The 26,440-nt window shown below is 32.0% G+C and overlaps 1 protein-coding gene across 2 annotated transcripts in view; it reads left to right on the forward strand.

Annotated features, from left to right (window-relative positions):
• The first annotated feature begins 2,972 nt into the window (after window positions 1–2,972).
• Window positions 2,973–26,440, forward strand: part of LOC133172261 (zinc finger protein 135-like) — a 110,350-nt gene continuing 86,882 nt past the window's right edge. Inside the window, exon 1 of one of the 2 annotated variants that reach the window (XM_061307118.1) lies at window positions 2,973–3,259. In XM_061307118.1, coding sequence (XP_061163102.1) covers window positions 3,207–3,259 — 53 coding nt within the window. In that variant the 5' untranslated portion in view covers window positions 2,973–3,206. The remainder of the gene's footprint in view (window positions 3,260–26,440) is intronic. The other variant, XM_061307110.1, reaches the window with a different exon arrangement.

Genomic DNA, 26,440 nt, shown 5'->3' on the forward strand with positions numbered 1-26,440 from the left:
AAAATGCAATTGAAATACCTTATATTTGTACATTAATTGTTATTCATAGACCATGAAAGGCCAATATAGGGCATTTCCTAGGTGTAGAGTTTAGGTAGCACTAGTATTGCTGATTATCAGACTAATTATTTTATGATAATTGATTGCCTTATTTCTCTTTTTAGCTCACCTGAGCTGAAGGCTCAAGTGAGCTTTTCTGATTGAAATTTGTCCATTGTCTGTTGTTGTCGTTGGCCTTTTAGTTGTCTAAACTTTTCACAATTTCATCTTCTTCTTCAGAACTAATGGGCCAATTTCAATCAAACTTAACACAGAGTATCCTTGGTTGAAGGGGATTCAAGTTTGTACAAATGAAGGTCCACACCCTCCTCTAAGGGGAGATAATTACAAAATAGCAAAAAATCAATGGCATCATTGAAAAATCTTCTTCTCAAGAACCAATGGGCCAGGAAAGATGAAACTCATGCGGAATCTTTGTCAGATAGTGCAGATTCAAATTTGTTCAAATCTTGACCCCTGGGGGTAGGGTGGGGCCACAATGGATGATCAAAGTTTAACATAGGAGTATATAGGAAAAATCTTCAAAAATCTTCTTTTCAAGAACAGCAAAGCATGATTGCTCATATTTATATTAAAGCATTTGCAGGTGGTGCAGATTCAAGTTTGTTCAAATGATAACCCACGGGATGGGGTGGGGTGACAATGGGGGATCAAAATTTAACATAGGAATATAAAGGAAAAATCTTCAAAAATCTTCTTCTCAAGAACAGCAAAACAGTGATTGGTCATATTTATGTGAAAGCATCCTCAGATGGTGTAAGTTCAGGTTTGTTCAAAACATGACCCCCGGAGGATAGGGTGGAGCCACAATGGATGATCAAAGTTCAAGATAGGAGTATATAGGTAAAATCTTCAAAAATCTTCTTCTCAAGATCAGCAAAGCCATGATTGGTCATATTTATATGGAAGCATTCTCAGGGGGTGTAGATTCAAGTTTGTTCAAATCATGAACCCCCCACCCCATCCCCTCCCCCTAGGGGGTAGGGTGGGGCCAGAATGAAAGTCCAAATTTGTAGGAAAAGAAGTCCAAGTTAGTCAAAAAAATATATAAGCATCCTTAGTTAGTGTAGATTCAATTTTGTTCTAATCATAACCCCGTCTTAGGGGTAGATCGGGACCACTTATGCATTTAAGCTTTTCAAGACTAAACTGATTTTTGCTTTTTTCCTAGCCACAGTGCTTAGGTGAGCGATGTGGCCCCTGGGCCTCTTGTTTGAGCAACATATCTTCATTTATCAGTTTCTCTCAGTTTTGCTTTATATATAATTATATTACCACTCCATGATCCTTTGCATTGTTGTATTGTACTCAGGTGACCATTAAAGCCCAGAGGCCTTTTGTTGCATGTTTATTTTCTACCAAATTCATGGCTTCTGGCTCATGGATTGATGCCAATTAATGGTGCTAAGTTGGCCTTGTAATTGAAAGTACATAATGTCTTTGAAAAATACTTTTTCATTTACATGGATATCTAGCAGGCATATTATATTCATTAATAATTATAATGAACAGCTAGCCCTGTACAAAAGTTGTGAAAATCATGTCAGTTGATCCAGGAGTCTGGCCTCAGGATGGGGCTAAAATGATCACATGTTGAAATTTACTGTACAGTATATATATACTATATGTTTACTTAAGAACTAGAAGGTAATACATAATGATTGTAGCGTCCTCATCAAACAGTTAAGTTTTTGTGATGCGAGTCCCGAGTTTGAGTTTTGCCCTTTGTCATACCCAAGAACCAAACTTGTTACCGGTGGCAGGCTTTGAGGCAGATGGCAATAGTTTGGTTTGAGAGTTGGGCAAAAGGCATTCCGCCCCAAACAGTAAACTCATTGCTTATTATACCTTTAAAAATTGTTTCTTGTACACATCTTGCACTGCATCTATGTTTGCAGTGGCATTTTGATACAAATTTTATTTACCCACAATGCAGATTTAGCTTGGTCATTTCCACACAAACAAATTCAAATTAGATACAGCTTGTTGCATAAATGTTTCCACCTATGCTGAGGATCAACGAATGCAAATAGAATGTGACATAAAACGTAATAGCGGTCCAACATATCACCAACTAGTCCAACATCAATTTTTTTTTTTGGACTACTCAGTAAAAACATTGGAAATGTTAAGACATTTTTTAGTATAAATTTATATGGAAAACAAATTTTAATTTCAACCAAACTTGGGTTGCCACAAAGCGTCCTTGGGTGAAAGGGATTCAAGTTTGTTCGCAGGAAGTGCCTTAAAGGTATAACAAAATGTTGATTCTGTATATTGTTAAGGTTCAAATTTTGTACATATAAGATCATTCTGAGTCAAAATACACCCTTTTGAACATATTATGTAAAACTTAATGTTGTGTTAATTAATCAGAGGTATTAATTCTGTGACTCAGATTGGAAATTAATTTTTTACTCAGGCCTTACAATTAATGATTGAATAACTACTAGGTATTTACAAGAAGAAATATGCATCCTCTATGTATGATTGTTCCTATAATTAGAATGTAAAGATCTTTCACACCCTTTAAATGTTATGACTTCATAGTAACAAACAGTTTTCTAATTTGTTCTTAATTATTTTTTTTTTTAAATACAGATAGGGTCATCATTAAAAGCCTGGGCAGTGATTTTTTTTTTCACAGAGTAAGTGGGACAAATTAATTACCAGTCTGACACCTGAGACATTCATATTTTATTATGAGGCAAGAGATGGTTCACTAAATCAGTGATTCACAAATATCATATATCTGATAATTGACAGATAGTTGTGGCACAGCCTGTATCTTCAGCTGTTCTGATTGGGTCTGAATTTTGCACACACCCTGTACATTGGGATATGTTACCTATGTATACATGGATGCTCTGTTTTCATACTACAGACAGTAGCACATTATTTCGGCAGCTCTGCTCTCTCAGATGAACCTTTGAACTATAAATAGACAGTCATGTAGATGTATATAAGAATTGACTGTAGTTACCATTACGTATACAATTGCCAGTATAATGTTTGAGTGAAGCATCAGGATACACGTGGATTCTGGGTTTTTAAAATCTTTTTTTTAATTTTAAAAGGACAAAGTTCATAGGCATATCATCCAAAAATTTTTTTTTCCATTGAAAGCTTGGACCTGCAGCATCAGCATGTATAATGATACATTTGGCTCGTGGACGGCACCACAATCTCGATGGCTAAGGTAAGGAAAAACTTCCTTTTTTTAATTTACAATTTTTTTTTTTCACGAGAACAAAAAATATAACTGCAATTTTTATAAGGCTGATTGATCATCAATAATCTTTTTAAAAAGAAAAATGTGCTACAGGGTTTTTTTTTAATGGTTCGCCAAAAATCGGAGCAGAGACAAAAAAGCGGGCCATGTAATTATTATAATGAAATAACTTTGTAAGCTATACCAGCTAGTTTTTTTTATCATTAAGAATATAATGTTAAAGAATTAGCAGAGAGAATGCTTTGTAGAGATTTTTTTTTAGACATATCAAATGTTTGCAAAAAGTGAAACTTGTCTTGACACCCTATCTTGGCCTGTTGCAGTTGGGAAATAAACTAACTGGCAAGCTCTGTTAAACATGTCTTATGTTTGTGTAAATAAAGATGCATTTAACTTCTTGCATTTGACGAGATATTATTTGATGAAATCAACAGCTGCCCTAATCTTTAAAATTTTGTGTATTTCTAATTTTTGGAATTTTTTTTAATCACATGAGAATTTGCAGCTTGTGTAAGAAATGAAATTTATTTTTTCTTCAAAGATTAACAAAATATGATAAATTTTTATGTTGATGTTAATTTTATAATTATAAGTAACAGATTCTACTATCATATCTACAAAAAAATAAGAAATAGCATATGATACTTGACACATTTATTATTGAGTTATAGGCATCTTTCAGTTTTAGATTTAAGATCGAAAAACTTTATAACTTAAATAAACCGTTTTCATCAATTTTAATTCATTAACATTTTAGTGCCTTGAAATATTGTCGAATTTTATGAAATCAATGCGATAAAACGTGTAGCTATAAGTAGAGGATTTTAAGCATTGTCTTAAGTACGGTGGCAAAAGTTCATAATGAACAGTTGGATGGAGCTATCCACTGCTTTCACACACTGGCCAGGGATGATGTGGGAAGTAAAGAACATGAGAAAAAACTATGTTAAATTGCTTCCAAATGTCTTCAGGCTGGTTGCTGTGTTCAGAATATTTTTGTTGGGTACCATTTCAAATTTCTGCCAAGAAATCCCCAGAACATTTGGGTCATGCATTTTGTCTGTATTCCTTTTTTTTCTCAGTTCCAAGTTGTCATTCAGTGATTGATCAAAGAATCGGAGAAATAAAATATTTTTCTTTAATTTGGGTGACAATTTACAAGAAATCTGTACCATTGTAATGCAAACTTGATGGACTTTTAAATGTGCAGAAAGATTGCTATTATTGTATTGTTGTTGTGGGCAAGATATTTTTCAGCTATTAAATATTTGTGAAATATATTTTTAAAAAATTTTAATGTATGTAATAATTTGTTAATTGATCTCACTAAAAGATCAATGATGATGATTTAATTTATCTGAGAGCGTAAGCCTCTCAAGTTGTTTAAAAACTAATTTATCTTCTTGCTCCTCTTGGGACCATTTGGCAACATAAATATTATAAATGTGAATGCTGTGAATGAGAAATGAATTTCTTTTTCACATTTTTTTTTTTTTTGGTCGCATGAAAAAAAAATGGCCATTTGTAAAGCATTGTCAATGAAATTAAATTTGTAGTAGACAGTGGAAATATTTGAAGTCTATGTATGTGGTAAACAGACTGAAGCGGTTAAATTGTTGTGTAACATGATTTTGCAAAATGAAATTTCCAGACTATTTCTTCAAATTCTCCATTCATGACAGATTAAAACCTTTTTTGCCAGCATATATATTTTTTTCCATATTGAAAGAATGATTTATTATTCATGCTTTCATAAATGTGCATTTTTTTTTTTCAATTTTTCTCCCTAAAATTCAAACTTGGAAGTCTCTTTTATGATATGTCTTCATTTCAAATTTTTAAAAGAGATATACTTTTATAAAAATTAAAGGTTATGGAAACAGACAATTAAATCACATTAATTGTTAACATTATCCTTCAACTCTAACCCCACTCCCTTCCCAAAAATGTTTTGATGTACATTGCACAGTTTATGGACACATTTTGTGAGATAAGATTATCTCAACTTAAATCCATATTTTACAGTTAATTCATGTAAAGTGTTGTATCAAACAAGTAGAGTCATGCAGGTCTTAGTGGAGGGGACATGATGTATTAATACATCATACATAATAAACCTGATGATTAGGTAGTGAATGTGAACTTTATATGCCAGAAACATCTAAAGGTGGTATAGAAAAGGGAAGACTTCTTTTTCATCTCAAAAAATTTTTATTTTTTTTATCAACAAAAATGATTGTTTTTTTTAAAAAAAAAAAATAATAATAAACCAGCAAACTTAAAGATTTTTTTTATATTTACTATTTTCAATCTGACCATATGGTATATTAGTTGTAATATTTTAAACTACTGGGTATAGTCTTTAATTATTTTGCCATATTTTAAACATATCAAATGACTGACAATAATTGAACATTGTTTGTATTTTGCTTTAGCATCAGAGATTGAATCAGTATTTTTGTTATCAGAATGTCAGAGTAGTCTTTTTTGTTGTTTTTTTTTTCTTTAAAAACAAATACAAAAACAAAAACAAAGAATACACACACAAACCATTTCATAAGGACAAAAGGAAATTCTTTTTTTTTTTTTAAACTGACAATATTTATTTTAAAACAACATTGATGTATAAATTGTAACATTAGTTATATGTAACTGTATCAATATATAGATATTTCAATTGTTTAAAAAAAAAAGAAAACTGATTTTAAACTTGAGAGTAAAATTACATAAATTTTATTAAATTAGGTTGGTAATTTTTTGCTTGATAGGGTAAATGTAAAGTATAAAAAGGTGTGATTTAAATACATTTTATTTTTTTTTAATTCCTTGGATTGTTTTAAGTGCTTTGTACGTAAAATAGCTAAATGAGAAATTAATTTGTTAATTAATAAACCATTGAATTCAAGAAAAGGGTTACACATTACTCTTGTTTTTCCAAGTACATATAAAATGCAAATCATTCTCTGCTGATTTTTTATTAAATTTTTAATTTGCATATTATACATGAATGTAGAAGAAAAATTCCATTTTCTTGTGAATCATTGGAAATGTGTATTAATTTTGCAATCTTCTATAAGATTATAATAATCGGATAATCATCTTTGATCCATTCAGATTTGAGAATTGTTTATTTCTATATAGATAGCAAAGGTTAAAGTAAGCATTTGTCATTATTTCTCATCCAGTGCTATTTCATTTTGTGTCCTTCAATGATACTAATATTCCACATATCTTTACAAAACAATTATCACCTCTTCAGAATATCTTAAGTTTTCATACATAAGACAGTATAAATACATAAAAGACTTAAGGTACTCGTAAATTAAGGACATTGGCAAGTCAGGGCTTTCCGGAGAAAAAAGGTTTAATACATGGGTTTTTTCACTTGTAAAATAGTGATTGAGAGTGATCTCCCGTGTAGAATTCTCTAAGCGGTGAAAACCAATAAAGCGTATGTTATAGAGGTAAACAAAAGCACGTGTACTTCCTTCAACGGGTAGAATCATCTATACAGCAAGAAAGAAAAGTAGTAATGGCTTTGTTGTGCATTGTATTCAGGGACAAAGAGCAAACAGGTCGTCATTTATGCTCAGTATGCTGGGAAGGGCAAAGATGTGACATATGCTGACAGGTAGGTCGACCATGCCGACTGAGAACAGTTCTTAGGTCGTGTGAAGGAATCAGCATTTAGTAATTATAAGTTAAAAATAAATCCATGCCAATATTTTATGACAATGTGTTTCAATCAATTCAGTCAATTACATGATAAAAACAATCAACCAGTCTCTTGACCAATTTTAGCTGTTAAGGGACGCAACTCAAAAATGATGATCGGTGCCGGTATATCCATGTCTTGTTTCTATATATACATTTAAACCAAAATATCTAGAACTCATAGGAAATGAAGTTACAATAACGTATATAATACAAAAACTGTATGAAATAAATGTGTTTTGAAGAAATATTATGGTGAAAAATTATGTAGGTCCCTTTTATCAACATTTTACATAGGAAATGCATTAAGAATTGTAAAAACACTAATTTGACAAAATCTAAAAAGGAATGCTGGATTGGTAGGTAAAACGATCCAGAATATAGCCTATTTAGTACATTTAAACCTACTCAAAAGTTCTTGAAAAATTCTATACAATAACCAGGAACCTTGCCAATGTCCTTAATAAGTTCATCATGATTTTTGCAATAGAATAATGCTACATGTACTAGGTACTTTAAATTTTATTTACTTTACATATAATTTTTCACGACACCTTATTTTCACAAGAAATTTATTTGATATTAGGAGACATAACTTATGTGAATTTTGGTTATTGTTATATAAATCTTTAATAATACAAATAAACGTGAGAATAAAATTTTTGCAAGCAGAGGGTCTCGCATAATTACGCAAAAATAAAGTTCTAGAGAATAAAATGTTCTTTACAGTATAACAACAGATATCTTTTTTGTGGATACACTGTTCAAATGTTCTTTCCGATATGCTAGTTATTTGATTTTGAGTACACATATTATACAATTAATGTTGTTTTTGAGGTCAGTACGATGATTTAGCCACCTGAAGAGTACAATATTCACCGAGCCTTATGGGCAAGGTGAATATTGTACTTCGAAAATTGCTAAATCATTGCATTGACTGAAAAAACAGCAATAATTGTTTTATTATATGATTCAATGATTAAATGATACAAATTCATTAAGCAGTTCATGCCATCTTACATGTTAACATTTAAAGAATTCCTAGTCAAACGCAATGGGAGAAGCAGGGCTAAACATTACCAGTTGTATTAATTTGGAATTTTAAAATATATTTTAGTTGCTATGATAAAAATATAATATCGGGCTCTTTTAAAGGATCAATTTTTAAAAGGGGGGGTGGACATTATCAGGGAAAAAAATGACAACTGAAAAAAATCTTTGTCTAGCCCCCACGAAATGAGGAGAATTCTCTTAACTTAAAATTTTGATTTGGGGTTAGGGGTGGGGGATTTAGGTCCATTAGTGGGGGGGGGGGGGGGCTTTCAATGAATAATTTTAGTATAAATTAAAAGTAAAAATTTGTTCAGAAAAAATAGAGTTGGGGGGTCCCTACTATTTGTATCAATTTGGGAATTTCCTAATCTTTTTGTAGACCAATGTAGAGAAAAATAAATCTTTATATTCACCTGGAAGGTCAAATGCAGGTTTTTCCATAAAACTGGATCTCAGCCAATCAGAGAGATACGAATTATTCATTCATATATGTATGTATGTATATATATGTATGTATATGTAATATTTTTATTTTATAATATTTTTTATAGAATATTTTATCAATATATAGAGCACATTTATTATTTCTGATAAAAGGAGACTGCAGAACCAAATCTGTTCCTTTCAAAAATATTTTAAAAATTTTTTGTTATATTATGTTAAACAGGAGTCAATAACTAAAAAAATGGTATAATGGGTTTGTTTGTGACCTCAACATATTATTAATCTTGTAAGTCTGAGAGTTCCTAAAGTGTTAAAAAAGAATAGAGATCATTGACACTAAATGGGAGTTGTTCTTTTTTTTTTTTTTACATTATGAGGGCTGGTGGCTACATGACCATGTTTCCATAACAATGACCTATATTACTCATGCATTCTTAATGGTTGTGACCTTGCAATGCTTGTAGACTAGAAATTGTCTTCGGGTACGTCTACGACCTAGAAAAAATCCCAACACAAACAAATCCTTAGAAGGACGAATGTCAGGATGTGTCCCGTATTCCTGATCATCAGAATCCTTGTCTCTCATAAATCTCCAGCTAGGTGTCCTTGTAATGTTGTCCCCTGGGCACCTGGGAATGCAGATGGATGCTGAGTAAATTTACATCGAGTATTTGGGTAGATAATAGGATACCAAGAGTGTATTGGTTATATAACGCTGATCTTGTTTGGCTCATTGTGCACCCCAGGGTGAATAGCAAATTTGATTTAAGACTGATACAAACTAAGAAGAGGGCAAATGAACTTGTCCTTTAAGGTCGTGTTATCTAGGCCATTTCTATTAACAGTTTGCAGTTTATTTTCAGAGAAAGATTGGTGACTGTTCATTGAGTGATTTGCATTACTGATAAATGCATTAAATCTATTAGTCTAGGTGGATCAGAATAACAGGAATCGGATTGTGTCTTTGAGTTCAAAATTATCATTATGAAATCAGATTCCTATCATATTGAAAACGGACTCTTTTTCTTTTTTCTACTTACCTTTTTTCCCCGTATGAAATGCATTCTTAGTTTTTGCTCAGGGATCATGCGATTTATTTGTAAAATATTAGATAGGAATGCATGGTTTACTATATAAAAATAAAAAAAAGAGGTAAAACAACAGTTTTGAATTTCTCAAATATGACAATGATCACTACTCACTGTTTCCAGAGGGCACTACTGATAAATTCTATCATATTTGCTCAGTTACCTTTTACACTTCTGTGTCTTAATTAATACCAAAGATGCCTCAGAATGAGTCTTCTTTATTATGAAGTCAATTCTCAACTATATCTCACCCCCTGGATATCCTTTTTTCAATGTGGTTGAGTTTTGTCCCCCCCCCCCCCTTCCAGTAAAACATACTAAGGAAGTCCTGGGAATATGTATTTTTAGTTCTTTATTACTAAATTTCTTTCTATTTATACAAGAAAGTGTTATGATATAAAGGATGGGGGAAATATAATAGGTTCCTTTAACAGAAATTTCCTTCTATACAAACTTTACTATGTTTAGATATACCGTATATGCAGAATTTTTAGTGAGGATTTAATTTTGGCATTATTAGCAAGGGTGTTGAGATCACTAAAATTGAATATCGCTAAAAATTAATTGTGTTTTATTTGTAATAGCTTCTTTAGTAGGCACTTTAAATTTGTTAAAAATTTATTCTCGCTAAAAATTAATTACCATTATTTAATGATAAATCGCTAAATTTGCGTCTCGCTAAAATTTCCACTTATACAGTATGCTAATGTGAAGGCGTTTGCATGTTTGAAAGACCAAAACATTTCTAATGATAAAGATATTAATAAGAAAGTCTGGAGGTACAATTCTGAACTGTTACTTCAGCATCACGGGGAGAGGAAAAGTAACACGATATGCTGAGAAATGAAGAAAAAAAATGTCGGAGTGAGTGACAGAGGCATTAGGGAACGAGAGTGTAGAGCAAGAAGTAAGCATGTCTGATACACCACTGATTCCAAGTCTGAACAAGTGTAAGGCCATAACGGAAAGAAATCGGTCTGGTCGCTAAGTAGGGTTGTCCAGTGGAGTCAAGAGTTTATGAAAGTCTCTTGACATAAGGTAGAATATGTTTTGGGTTACTTTATAGAAGTGTATCTTGGAGCAATGGGTGAGTCAGAGATTGTAATGGAATAATCATGACAAAATTGTTGCGGTTTGACCGACAGATCCTTCTTAACATATAGATGAAATTGCTGAAATTCATATAGTAATTTGGAAGCTGTTAATTTTGAACTCCTTATATTGAACTTTAATAAGAGGTGAAAACCAATTACCTTCTTTCCACTAAGTGTAATTACTAATTTGACTAAATTCAAGGTAACCATACAATTCTATTCAGGACAGAAGGAAAACGATAGAATCCAACTTGTTTGGTTGAGAACAGTATAGTAATGTACATGTGAATTTAGGGTTAGGGGTTGCAGGAGTTTGAAAAAAAAAACAAATCAAAAATGACAAAACTGAAAACCACTTTATGATAGGAGTCTCAAGAAACTATGTAATAATCCCATCCAATTGTATCTGCTTCACTGTAATAAAGAAAATTGATTTAAAATAAAAAAAAATTCTGAGTTTACTGTACATGTCAAACTACCATTGCCATGAGTAGTGTATCATTTGCAGTGAAGCTTTGGCATTTTCTTTCCTTTCTGTGACAGGGGTCACTTAACCTTGGTGTAGTCGGTCTGTCGGGGTCCTGTAAGGTCAACCCACAGATTTGTCTGTAGGTCCTCTGGACAGCCCTTGGCCATCATTAATGTCGTAAAGACCACTGCTTGGCATGATTGAGCAGCAGACAGGGAGTGTCCTCTTTGTACCTGGACATTCTGCCAAGTGTGCTGGTCAATTTTGGACTGACAAGTCTGTAAAGTAAAATCATTATTCATGGATCATTTGTGAGCATTTAAGTGCATTCAGTTACAATGGTTGTAAATATTTTTTTTTTTTTCATTTATTTGACTTTAAAGGCTGAATGTTTAATAAAGAGTTTAAACTGGCAATGGAGAGGGAATCTTCGAGTTTAAAACTGAAATATTATCTGAATAATTAAGTCTGTTTCACAGTATGGAACTGCAATGGACAAGATTATTTAGTTTTGAATTTTACTTAATTGGTGTTAACCACTGCAACAAATTCAGGAGTGTGAAACAGTTTTGTAATTTAATGAAGTTAATTCAAAACATAGACAGAACAAAATATTTGTGTAACATATATATACCAGAAAATACTTGGGAGTTTGGCATATTTTTCTGTTAGTTGGCAAAGAATGCATAGGACTTTTTTTTTTAAAACATCGATATTAATGTAAGGTATGCCTTAAAATGAGTTAGCAGGGTCTGTAATTGGTTGCACATGTACATTTTTAGGGATTGAATTCTTATGTATGTGACAGAATATTTTAGCTTCATACTTTTAAGACAACTGTTATGTAGGCACAGCGTTTTGTTTTATGTTAACATTGAAAGTTAAAAAATTTTTTTTAATAAAATCAGACCATTTCAAAAAATGTATGGTACATTTATAAAACTTCATTTCATTTCTATTGAAAAGATCATCACTGCTCTTAATTGTAAAACAAAATAAGTTCAAATTTGATTTATTGCAGTTATCAAATCAAATCAAAAGTTACATTAAGTGAATGATAAATTGATACATGTAAGTGTTTTTAAGGTGTTAATTTGACTTTTCATGATTTGCCAGAAGAAGGTGTTGTTTACTTCATTGAAGGCATTTAAATTTTAAAGAGCAAATTTCACTTCTCTTTATATTATAGCACGTACTCTTATATTCTTTTTAATTCAGTCACATATGTCTGGCATTGTGTGTTTGTGTGTGTGTGTATTTATGCTTACTGTTAATACTTGGTATTGAGAACATTGTTTGTTGGCATGAATTTCTAGTTTGCAGATAGATGCACATTTCTCATTTCCAAACACCTTAGAAAGCTTGATTTATACCTAAAATGGCTTTGGATAGAAATACAAGAAATAAATTACATAAAATGTGTTTGTATCTAGGCATCGTTATACAGAATATAGCAAATTAAAATGCAAAGTGTAATACGTATACATATTTCAAACAAAGATTCTGTAGGCAGAGGACTGCTTGGCTTTCAGTTGTTATTGCGAGGTGGTGGGGTCATTTTCACTTCATTTATTTCACATAAAGTCTGCCAACATCATAGGCACAAAAATACCCGACACTGCAGCAAGTCCCTGCAGGTTTTCTCCTCACCATGCATTTCTCGGATTTCAGTACTCTTTTCTTCGTGAAACTTAATTATTACACAGACAGGATTGGATGTCAGATTTTGGTCAATTTAAAATTTTATTATGTATGATATAGAATTCTCAATATAATATTCAGGTTGACAAATGAGAAAACAATGTAATAGTACGGGTTTTTTTGTTTTTCCATATATAATTTACACAGGTAAAAAGTTATTCCAATACTGTGAGATATGACTTTTCATTCTGAATAATATTTTTTTTTGGTCTGTGATAACATATATTACTGCAGGACCCTTTTAAAAGCATTTTTGCTGGAATTGAATAATTTGTTTTCTTTTTTCATACTTGGAAATTTATATCTTAGGTTTGTGTCGCCACATAGTAGTGTCCCATTGACATTGTTTAAGAAGGTCAAAATTATTTATTTTTGGTTTTTAAATAAAATATAAATGTCTTCACATGCTTGTCACTATAATATCCATCAAAATCATTACATAGTCAAATTAATGGCTGAAAGTACATCTTCATATGCATAAAACATGCACATGTTAATTTTGTGGGCCCTATATTCTAAGACGAGCCCGGTTCCTCTTGATTTTACCAAACTGCGGTTTTTGATTTCCATTGCCATATTAACCTTGACCTTGAATGAGATATTTTGAATGAAATATTTATGCAGTTGTATGTCCTCAGTCATCATAATAAGAATAAATTAAGCATATGATTTAGGAGATACACATCCAGGTAGCAAGAGATCACAGGAAAATTATTCCTTGTTGTACACGAATTGGATTATTTTTCATGTTTTATGAAAAGTTCAACGGAATTAATTATTTCATCATGCATAATCTATTATGTTTTGTTCTGGATAAGCCATTTAATGACCATTGCAGATACAGTTATTACCTAATGACACAATTGCATGTTCTATTAGAAAAGGAAAATTAAAAATTAGGGAATTCAAAAAAACATGTTTGCTAAATATCACTGCAGAGCTTGTACATGTACTCATGCAGGCGCGGATCCAGGAATTGAAGTTGGGGGGGGGGCGCAAAAAGTAGGCAGGGGGTCGGGGGGCCACCTTGAGGCCCCCAGTGGGTCCAGGGCGAAGCCCCGGTGGGGGCCCAGGGGGGCAAAGCCCCCGGAAGCTCCTTGATTCTACTGATTTTTTAGGGTAAAAATGAGGTCTACCGAGTAAATATTTTTACATTTTCCTGATGAAACTATGATTAATGCTAACTTTGACTATTTTAGGGGGGCTCCCCCCCCCCCCCCCCTTAAATCTGCCACTGGTACTGGTGACTTTTTTAGACTGAAAAAAAATTCAGCCATTTAGACTGATGATAGTTGAAATTAACAAGTCTTTACTGTTTAATACATAAATTATTTTTCATGAATGTTAGAGTTATTAAACTCATTGATATGTCATATGATTTTATAGGAAAAAAATTGTGACATTTGATTTTCTTTTTAAATTGCTAACGTATTTACCGGTAATATAATTAAAAATTTATTGGAAATAACCAAAAAAAAATTTAATAAATAAGATAAGTAATCATATTATTGGTTTGGGGAAATTTAAACAATAAAATGCTTTCTTTGGTTGCTCCAAGTATGAGAATTAATGTTGCAGCTGTTGCAGAAAAAATAACTGGCTCACAGGGGTTATGTAATTTTTTCTGCCATAGCTGCAACATTCATGATCATTCCCATACAAACAAAGTAAGACATTTTATTGTTTATATTTATGTCTAAATAAAGAAATCACATAAAATATGTTAATAAGTACATTAAATATTGTATTATTTATAAGTACATCATTGTATGTTTCATTGAAGGAAGAGCCACTGCTCAAAAAATCTATACACTCAGATGGCTTGGTTAGTGGTGTTAACGTATTGATAAATGACTGTGGTTTTCATAAGAAATAAAGGAGATAATATTCAGTGGATGTAAATATATATCTATTGTGCTCTTATGTAATGTCAGGTTGATCCAATGCAAGTGTATTTATGATATCCCCCACTTGAAAAGCAGGAGTATACAGTGATGGGGGATTCCATCCATCCATTCGCCTATTGCACTTGGGGATACCCATCTCTGATCTGCAACTCCTCCTATATCACTGAATAAAATTTAACGAGACTTCCACAGAATCTCTATTATTTATAGTGGTATTGTGCACCTATTTTATTTCTCCATTGGACAGATATTTGGGGTTTCCCATAATCGAACATGGACACTGTCGTTCTTTGTATAACATAGGGGGTTTGGGTACCCATCTCATATCCATAACTCCTCCTATACCACTGAATAAAATTTAATGAAACTTCCACAGAATTTTAAAAACTTAGTGCCATTGTGCAATTTCTATGTTTTGTTTTGATCAGAGAGATATTTGGGGTTTCCCATAGTAAAACCTGGACACTTCCATTCTTTCTATAATAGTCGGGGTACCCATCTCTTGTCTGCAACTCCTCCTATACTAATAGATAAAATTTCTCACAGAATCTTTGTTACATTGTGCCATTGTGCATCTGTTATTTTATGTTCTGATTGGACAGATATTTGGGTTTTCCCATTGCAAAACATGGACTTTAATTGCCATTTTACTCATATGGGAGCAGGGGTAAGCTCAGTGCTCACAGTATCTCTAGTTTTAGGACTAAATTCAAGTTCAGAACAATTTGATCACAGTCCAGTGCACTGCCTATATTAACTCGGCTGCCATTTTTCAACAAGTCAGGTGTTGAAACTGGTGCATACAAAACGTTTAAAAAATTCATACTAATTGAAGATTATACAATAATTTGGAAGAAAGGTAGTTAACAATATCATATTTTATGTCTATTTCTATCCCCAAATTCTGCATAGTAAATACTTTTTCATAAAGTTTGAAATACTGTATACCAATTTTAAATTGCAATTTTTGGGTAATGTGCCATCTTTTTACACCAAACAGTGAAATGTTTCATTCAAATAGGGTTCATTTGCTTTTCCTCAATTTTTTGAAATAGATTGATTAATTATTGATTGTTTATATTTAAAGTTTCTTTAATTTATGACACCAATTGATATAAAACTACGCTTTTTGGGACAACAGGGCAATTTGGGCAAATACTATATACCCCCGAATCATCGATAACGGGAAAAGGATGTTGAATTTAAGGGAGAAACAAGATGTGTTTGTGAAACACTGATGCCCCCGGATGGCAGCTTATGGCAAAGGATAAAGTTTCTCAAATGCAATTCAAACTCCAAGGTCAAGAGATCAAAAATGTTTTTACCGAAAGAAGGGACCTGTGTCCATGGATATAACTGGTAAATATGAAAGCCCAAGCACCAACCATTATAAAGTTATGGTCAAGGTTAATATTTTCTAAAAGTGGGTCATATTCCAAGGTAAAGGTCAAGGGGTCAAAGTTAATGGTATGCAGGTGAAGACCTTGTCATAAGAAAATAAATGCCCTATAGCTTCAGCCAATCAAAAGTTATAAAGTTTTGCGGACAAACAGACAGATGGACAGACTGGGCAAAAACTATACACCCCAAATCTTTAATTACAGGGGAATAAAAGCCCTTATTTTTCATGTTAATTCCTATATAAATATATATATAATTTAATTCTGGTTGTAACACACAATTTGATTGGATAGAAAAATTCGTCTATAACATATAACGTTGCCTACGTAATAATGACTTGCGTCAAAAACGTATCAATCAGCTTGACGTTAGATCTAAAATTTGAAGAATTTGAAGGCCTTTTTGAAAGGAAAATTGTCTTCTTTTTTTTTAACACTTAATGATAGAAAATTAAATTATAAGGAATAAATTTAATAACTACCCAAGTTATACTTCAATTCTTAGCCAGCCTTGGTTAGAACAGTTTACACTTTTTTATAGACCGCTTCATGATTTATAATGCATAAACTGTCCAAACCCAGGTTATACTTTATAACATATAACTTGGGTATCTATTAAATTCATTCTCTCTCTCTCTCTCTCTCTCTCTCTCTCTCTGAATATATATTATACTCTAGCAGTTTTAAAAATGCATTCAATTTCATTCAAAATGTACTTAGATTATGCAGTGAAAGGTATTTGACCAATGTCAGTACTGTCCTGCAGAATAATTTTTTTTTGAGTTTATTTATTGTTAATTTTGAGAAAATATAGCCAATTAAATCTCTAAATCTGCCCAAATTTATAATTATAAAATGCTTAGTTTTAGCCCTAAAATTCACCCTAATTTTTGTCCAAGAGTGCTTGACAGCCTGATCTAATTGTCTGTCAATGAAGACTCCATCGACATACTGTAAATGTATTATATTTAGCTTGTACGATATTTGGCGGAAATTGATTTTTGAACAAGTTAGCGTAGATTTGATTTAGCGCATAATTTCTCAATGTTCTTATTTATGTATATATGTGCAAGACATTTAGCATTGTACTTGAATTAGCGGAAGTTTCTTTCTGCCAAAGGCGCTATAAAGAATACACAGCCGAATGTAATACGTTTACATATATTATTTGCATTGAAAGAAATTTGTTAAAGATACATATTTTTGTTTTATACTTGATTAACTGGGTGAAGCTTGAGATTAATGAATGACATGCCAATTACATGGAACACTTTGTGACTTTTTGTGGTTTATGTTTGGAAAAGGCACTTAAAGATATGCACGGGTTCAATTTGTTCAAGATTACTCATGTAAGGACACTGCGGGACCCTGTTTGACTGTCCATTTTCTACATGTAGTTAGATCTCTGGAAATTCTGGTTTTTTTTGTTGTCGTTATGGAAATCCCAATCAAATGGAAATCCTTGGATTTTGATCTCTGTCAATGGAAATGAAGCAGATCCCTTTATTTCTGCCTCCAATCCACGCTGGTTGTCCACCTGGTGAGGCATGTGCTCATTAACTTATCTTCTATAGATAAGTCTACACTAGCTGCAGGTGCCCCAAACAATTCTTAGCCAAGTCTATGTAATGCTACCTGTAGCAGCAGTAAACCACAAGGACACATGAGTTGGCTTAATATTAATAAAAAAAGAATAAAAATTAGGATTTTTTTGTGTCTGTTTAATATTTGTTTTTAAATCTAGAAATGATATATGTAGTTTGATATTTTTACAGTTAGATATTAACATTAATTTCCACAGATATCATAATAGACTGTTTCAGGGTAACTGCGGTACTGCTCTTTTGCAGGGCAAAATGATATAATTTGGTGAAATATGACGTAAAAGTAATTATTAAATATTGAAAACATTTGATTATCTGTCATTAAAAACTTCACCAAACATTTTTTTGCCCTGCAAAAGAGTAGTACTGCAGTTACCATGAAGGGGCTAATTATACATATAATGGAATTTTTTGTGCATATATAGATAACAGTAGTGCATTCACAAAGTGAATGATATTTTTTTATTCAGATTTTTTTTTTTTTTGTGAATTTTTTGTTTTGAGGTCACCTGAATCACTCAGGTGACCTATTGCTATCCGTTTTTGTCCGTTGTTTTGCGTTAACATTTAAACATTTTCAGCTTCTTCTCTGAAACCGCTCAACCAATTTCAACCAATTTTGGCATATAGCATCTATGGGTGAAGGGGGGGACAAAAATTGTAAAATTCATGGTCCCTGCCCCCCTGGGGCCTGAGGGGTGGGGCTAAAACCACCAAAATTAATGCAATCTTTAAAAATCTTCTTCTTTACTCCTGGACATCAAGCAGTCAAACTGTTGACATGATTGTAATAAGCATTGAGCCCTCTACCAAAATTTTGAAATTCATGGCCCCAGGGTCAGGGGTTCTGGTGCTAGGGTGGGGCTATATAGATCATATAGTGAAAGTGCATTGTTTCTTTGAAAATCTTCTTCTCTACTCCTGGGTATTATTTAAACAAATTAAATATATAGTTATGATAAGCAAGAGTGACTCTACCAAAATTGTGAAATTCATGGCCAAAGGGTCAGGGGTTCTGGTGCTAGGGCGGTGTTATATAGATCATATAGTGAAAGTGCATTGTTTCTTTGAAAATCTTCTTCTCTACTCCTGGGTATTATTTAAACAAATTGAATACATAGTTATGATAAGCAAGAGTGACTCTACCAAAATTTTGAAATTCATAGCCCCAGGGTCAGGGGTTCTGGTGCTAGGATGGGGTTATATAGATCATATAGTGAAAGTGCATTATTTCTTTGAAAATCTTCTTCTCTACTCCTGGGTATTATTTAAACAAATTAAATACATAGTTATGATAAGCAAGGATGCCTCTTCCAAAATTGTGAAATTCATGGCCCCAGGGTCAGGGTTCTGGTGCTAGGGTGGGGCTCTATTTATTATATAGTGAAAATGCATTAATGCTTTAAAAATCTTCTTCTCTGCTCCTGGGTATTATTTAAACAAATTAAGTACATTGTTATGATAAGCAAGGATGCCTCTTCCAAAATTGTGATATTCTTGGCCCCAGGGACAGGGGTTCTGGTGCTAGGGTGGGGCCATATATATCCTATAGTGAAGGTGAATTATTTCTTTAAAAACCGTCTTCTCTGCCCCTGGGTATTATTTACACAAACTATTATTAGTACATTGTTATGATATGCATGCCTCTTCCAAAATTGAGAATTTCATGGCCCCAGGTTCAAGGGTTCTGGTGAAAAGGGGGGGGGGGGGGCTCTAATGATTATATAGTGAAAAAGCAAAATTTCTCTGAAAATATCCTTTTCTGCTTCTGGTTAGAAAGCAAAGAAGCTAAGTGTATAGTTATGATGAGCAAGAGTGCTTCTTCCAGAGTAGTGAATTGCATGACCCCTGGGTCAGATGTGCTGGTGTGAGGATTATAGGGCTCTTGATAATATAGTGAAAATGCATTAATCCTATTAAATAATCTTGTCTGCTCCTTAGTGTTAAGCAGATAAACAAAGTGATCACTTATGATGAGCAAACTTCTGGTCCCAGGGTGAGAGGCTCTGGTGTTTCTTGATGGGGAGGGGGGGGGGGGGCTCTATTGATAATATGATGAATCTGTAGTAAAAATGCATTATTTCTTTAAAAATCTTCTCTGCACCTGGGCATATCAGAGGCAAAAAGAGTAAAAGTTTTAATAAGGAAGGGTATTTTTACCAGATTTTTGAACATCTGGACCATTTGGTCAAGTGTTCTAGTCCAGCTAGGGCTCTATTAATTTGTAATCTACTGAGAGGAGTTATTCCCCTTTGCCATTTACTTTTGATAATTAATCACTGTAAATAATGTACTTGAAAAGTTAATAGAATAAGAGAATTATGCAAGAATTTTTATTGTATAATAGAAAAAGTACTTTCGTAGTTTTAATGATCAAGTAGACTTGTAAGTAATAGAAAAATAAAAATGAGACAAAAATAACTTGTCTTATTAAATGTTCATCAAAGACCAAGAGAGGCCAATGTAAAAGATTTCAACAAGGAATTAAGATAGTATAGAAGCACTGATAGTTTGTTTAATTTACTGTATGGTGATAGTGTTAAATGGGGAACATATTAGAACCTAATTTATGAACTGTAAATGAATGGTAGACTCATTACTTTTTTGATCCTGATCACCCTATTTTTCTTGCTTTTGGGCAACAAAGCTTCACCTTTCAGTTCATTTTATACTCTATGGATTCTGTAAATTGTTGTGTTGTACTCAGGTGACCGTTAAGGCCCTTGGGCCTCTTGTATTAGTATAAACTCACGATCATCCATTGAATAAAATTTAATTTTTGGTATTGTGGAATATAAGTGTATCTTGAGACATTGGAATGAAATTCAGTTTAAAGATTTACTGTATAAAGAAATGGTATTGGAACATATTGTATGTTAAACGATATAGACATTTTTATAGGGTGAATATTTAATGTGAGATGGTGTGAAGTATGATTTTCTTCCTTGTAAAGATTTTGTGAGGTAATATATTGGGGTGGTGGTCAGAAATCAATGCAGTCATTATTGGAACTAGACACCACATAAGAAAAGCTAAGGGATTTGAAAGTTGATCTCTGGAGAATTTGTTTTCTTTAATTGGTGTGGTTTTGTCTGTGATTTCTGAGTAGTGTGAAGGGTGTTTTAAATCCGTCAGATTTTTTTTTTACCTGGATAATCAACAGGTGTTTTTTGGCAGTGAACATCTGTCTAAGGTGTACCAATTACAGGAGAGCTTTCTACTAACAGCGGGTAGATATAGTCTTACTGTGTTGCAGCTTTATACAGAATCATGTTCCTTGTTTGTTGCCTTGTCATTGCAGCACTCTATTATCTTATTACAATGCTGTGAGGGGGTGAAACATTCTAACTTCTTGCACCTCTTGACTTTAAGAATTTAACAAAAGGGTAATGATGATTGAATCTTCATGCTTTTATCTTTTTTTTTTGGTTCATATTAAATGTTAACAACTTTATTTCTCCAATTTTTGTTTAAAATTTCATTTATAAGATTTAATTTATAAATATGTTAACACAATTTTTTTTAGTTTGAAATTTGACTGCAGACAAGGTTGCAGTAATTTGTGTTTAGAGCAGACATTAGAGTAGATAAGACTAGTAGGTTTACACCATTCCAGCATGCCTTGCTGTATAGAGTTGTCAGGGCTTGAGCAAGATGAACAACTGCTCTCCCCTTCAGACAACATCCTTATCAGCAGCATTCTGTAATTTCCCAGCATCCTTTACAATCTCCCACAATTCCACAGGTCACTGGTTCTGTGACTGAGATAATTCAAATACATGCTACACATTATAACATTTTTAAGTTTTATTTCACAACTTCTTCTGTACTAATGAAAAATTATTAAATGTTTTGGAATGGAAATTTTCATGAATATACTTGATAAGTTCAATGGACTTGTTTTTGTTATAGTTTGACTTGATTTTTCTATTAAAGGTGCCATGCAGTATTTTTATTGCAAAATTCAAGTACATGCTATACACTTCAGAAAATAGCATTAGAGGTGTATTTAGTTCTTGCCAAATCATAAGAAAAGTGAACCAGTTTGAACTGTAAAAATGTCAACGAGTTGTGAACTTGGGTTTCACAAGTACATAGATTTTATGGGAAGTAAATTATTACTGGTTTGTTCATAATTTTTCTTCAAGTATTTTGTATTTTTCAAAAAATCTCAAGGACATGAACTTGTCATTATGAATGAAGTTATAGAGTCATGATTTGCATTAATTGACAATTATTCAAATAAAATCAATTATTAACTCAATTACTGCCTTTCAAAGGGAAGCATTTGCACTTTACATTTATTATATATACATTAAACTTGCATGAGTGTATTGGATAACCTTGTGCATAAGATATCGCAATAATAGCCTGGCTTACTTAATTGGATATTTACTCTAACATATATATAATGACAAATATTGAATCAGCTAGAACTTTAATTTTAATCTGTATATTGATCTGTGGAATATTGTGAGTTATAAAAATTAGTTTTCATTTTGAAATGAATATATAAATCTTGTTTTTGAAGAGTAACATTATTTAGTAGTCAGGGGAAAAAAACAGTTAATATGATTTTCCAGTTCAAATATGTACATGCAATTAATAGGGTCTTCTGAAAAGGCAGGTCGATAGGGGAACCAGAAGTAAAATTGAGTGAAATTTATAATGAAAGTATGGTGAATTTGTGAAAATACTCTTATTGAAAAAATGATTCATGAGACTGTAGAAAAAAAAATGTTTCCATATATGTTTTTCCATAGGAAGTAGCCTTTTTGTGAAAATATGAATATGCATTAATAACCCCCATAACAAATTTTGGTAGGGAAAAAAATAGCAGTTAACTTTATTAAGATTATCATACAAATTAATCTATACTGATCTGAGTAATAAGATTAAATTAAGAAGAACATTCTTAATCCTTATTTGGTTTGATTATCTGAGAGATTCTGTTTATATCCTTTGTTACACGTGTATAGAAACATGAAATAAATTCTGTAAACAGAGGAGGATGTGCAGATATACTTTCAGGGCTTTCAATAGCGATCAGCAGGAGACAATTTTTCACCATTTCAATGATCGGAATTCGTTGTGCATCAAATTTCCTTATTGGCATAATAAACTGTCGGAATTAATTCTCAAACAGCCTCTTCAAATGGATTACCTCTTCACTTTGAAATTATTGAAATGCCTGTATTTTCAAGCTATGTTTTGTAAACAATATTTTGTTTTTCGTATGTTTTTTTTTCTTTCTTAATAAATTTTTATTTGAGCTGACAGAAATACTAAACCTTTATTACATTTTGTGACTTTCAAGGAAACCTGGATACTGATGCAATAAATTTGAAATACAGTTAGACCTTAATTGAAAGAAAAATATTTTTTATAAAACAGATTGAGATATGGAAGTAAAATTATTTTCAATTCAATGGAAATGTAGCTGTTTGTTTGATGCAGCTGGAAATCATGGGGTACAGCTGACATTGTGACACAAAATCTAATGGGGCAAATCAGTTACACACTATTTATGGCAATTTCAGAGTTACGTTTTCATCTGATAATGAAATGATGACCTTCAAATCTTGATACTTGTAATATCATAATCAAAGGAAAAGAGCTTCCGGCACTGATTGTAGGAGGCAGTGTAGGTCATAGAACGATTTTAAGCAATCTGCAGATGACAGTGAAAATGAGAGAGGGCTCTACCAATGTAATTGTTCTATCTGACTAAATTATAAACCCAATTATCACTTCTTACATGCAAACTTTGAACACCAGTAAAACTATAATGTCTCTTAAATGGCAAAGTTCAGCATTTTGCAAGGAATTCATGAAAAAAAAATTATATAGATTAATGATGATAATATTTCATGAATATAATGATACCGTAAAATTAATTTTCATGGGGGTTGAAATTTTGTTGTTTTCATGGTATGAGTAGACCCACAAATTCATATTCCCCACAAAATGTTAAAATTCCATTCTGCAGTATGATGATTCTCCTTTAACTATGAAATTTAATCTTCACGAACAAATAATTTTTCCTCAAACCATGAAAGTTTGACCTGATGAAAATAAGTAATTTTACAGTAATTAATAAATAAATAAATAAAATGTCAGAAAAGTGGGTTTTTAAAGAAAACTGCTTGAGTCTAAAAGATGTTTAAAAAATACATGTATTGCATATTAATGATTTTAAAATAAAATTTGGTATATAAAAAAACCCAGTGCATTGATGTGTATGCATATGTCACTGCAGATGGACAAAGAAAAAACACTGCAGTGATCGACTTTTTAAGTTCAAGGAATCTGTACTTGGTCATTGTTTCAGATAGGACTATAGTCCCAGGTTTAAAGCACTCCTGTCTATAATGTTATACATTTACAAGCAATAGTTGTAATGGTATTTGATACATGTATGTATTCACATTTTTGTGTACGTCTCTATAGATTTGATATTGTTGAGAAGTGACATTAACATCATGTACACACAAGTAATTTTTTTAAAAAGGATTTCTTTGTAAGTTACTATTTTAAAAAAAAAACAACATTTCACAATAATGTGTATTCTGTCTGTGGTAATTATATATATCGAATTTGAATTGATTTAAATAAAAATCATAAATAAATATAAAATTGGAGCTCTGTCCTTATAGGTCTGCATTTATAATTGAAATAAGAATATATATTTATAAAGACAAACTAAAGGATTCCATATTTTTATTGATCTTGTAAGGATTGAAAATGAATTTAAACTTTGGCAAATGGGTATTATAATTGTCCAATTCCAGGGATGAGTTTTAATCCCTTGTCAGACTCGTAGATTATTTATTTTTAGATTCTTTTTGTGTGTGTATTAATATAGTTTTTTATTTTAAATGGACCAAAAATATTTATTTCTGACCTTTGACTCATAGTAGTTCACAGGAGTTTAATTGTCTTGTGGATGAAAATACAAGAATGAATTAATATTTTTATAAAAATTATTTTGACACAAAACGAAAAAGAAAGAAAAGTAAAGAACAGATCTTAATTACTTGATATTTAATGACCTCATACACCTTACAGATCTGTTCCGATAGGTAAAATGCATTATTTATGTGCCAATTGTATCACCTGAATGAACGTGAAATAAATTAACTATTCAAGTGACTAATAATGCATGCGTATCATCAGAATTTTTCCGAGTGCCTATATTTTTGGTTACCTGAGTGTATATACATATCTATATATATTTGTAATTAGTCAACTACATACTTGATTATATTAGTATTCATTAATGGTTTCCTTTTCCCCCGATTTATGGTATGTTGAGGCTGAAATAGGAGGAAATAATGACAGAATAAGGAGACGTGATGAATGAAATCCATCCGAAAATTGGTTTCTCTTTATTGTATTAGTGCATTGTTTTACACTAATTTGACATTGTAAGGTGTATAGATTGTCACAATTAGGCATTTAAATCTCCATAAATTGAAATTGAATGCTTTCATTGTTGTCAATGAAAATCGGAGATTGAAATATGAAATACCTAACTTGATAAAAAGATTTGTAACAATTTGTCTCAATTTTTCTCATTTTCTTTGTTGCTTTGGTATGTGTAAATGTGATCGACAAAGAGATATGAGGGGCTTAGGTAAATAATTCCTGAAATGACAGTAAACCAGCGAGGTAGCGATTGTTACAGGGAGTTATTAATGTCAAAATCAGATGTTTTATGTGATAAAACCAAATATGAATAAACCACAAGATACAGGCCAAATTGTAAGTGTGACAATTGTATTTAGGTTATCCTCCATAATGCTGTCATCTTCAAAGAAGATTAAAAAATAGAAAATTGTAATTAAACCATAAAAACTAGACAAAAACGTTACATTCTATTTATTACTGCTGAATTAGTGTAAGATGAATATGCCAGCTCTGTATTACTAAAAATATTGGCAGAAATAGTTTTCTTTTTTTTTTTTAAAAAAATTTTGAAAAATGATATATTGGTATTTGAACCGTTTTCTATCAAATGGAAGGCTGTTTTATCTAACTGATTTGTCTGGCTTTGTTTGTCAACAGAGTTCATTTATTGACTGAGCTATAAAAGTATGGAGACAAGGTTTTATGGCAAGTAATGCTGTCACATCCATAATAGAAGGGGAGTCAAAGCACTTAATGTCAATAGTGTGTCTCCAATCAGGAAAACAGCCACTGACATTCCGTGGTCTCAGACAAAACCACACCCTTTTCTAACCACTGACCAATCAGTGGAGGTGATGACACAGCAGTGGACAAAATCCTATATAGACATTGGAAAAATATTGTTTGTCATCACCGCATGAGAACCAGATTAACAGAATTCAATAGCTATTTACGAAGATGGACTGTCACATTTAAACTGCTGGTCATGTTACATCTTCGTGATTGGCTCTCTTTCTGATTTTTTTCAAAACTGATCATTTACAAAAATGATGATGAAAGATAAAATGGGCTTTGACTTAGCCATTGATTAGTTTAGAATGTGATATAGAACTCAAATTTACTAGTCACGATTTAACAGTTTGCACATTCATGAGGTTAAATGTATTAATTTTCACTTGATTGGAATTAATTTGTTTGAATAGTTGCAATTCTTTTTTTTTTTTTGGTTAAAAAGAAGAAGGATTAAATATAGGATTTTTTTTTA

Source organism: Saccostrea echinata, unplaced genomic scaffold, assembly GCF_033153115.1.
Source record: "Saccostrea echinata isolate AGI-Se365-2 ecotype Australia unplaced genomic scaffold, CSIRO_AGI_Sech_v1 ptg000054l, whole genome shotgun sequence".
Taxonomy (NCBI): domain Eukaryota; kingdom Metazoa; phylum Mollusca; class Bivalvia; order Ostreida; family Ostreidae; genus Saccostrea; species Saccostrea echinata.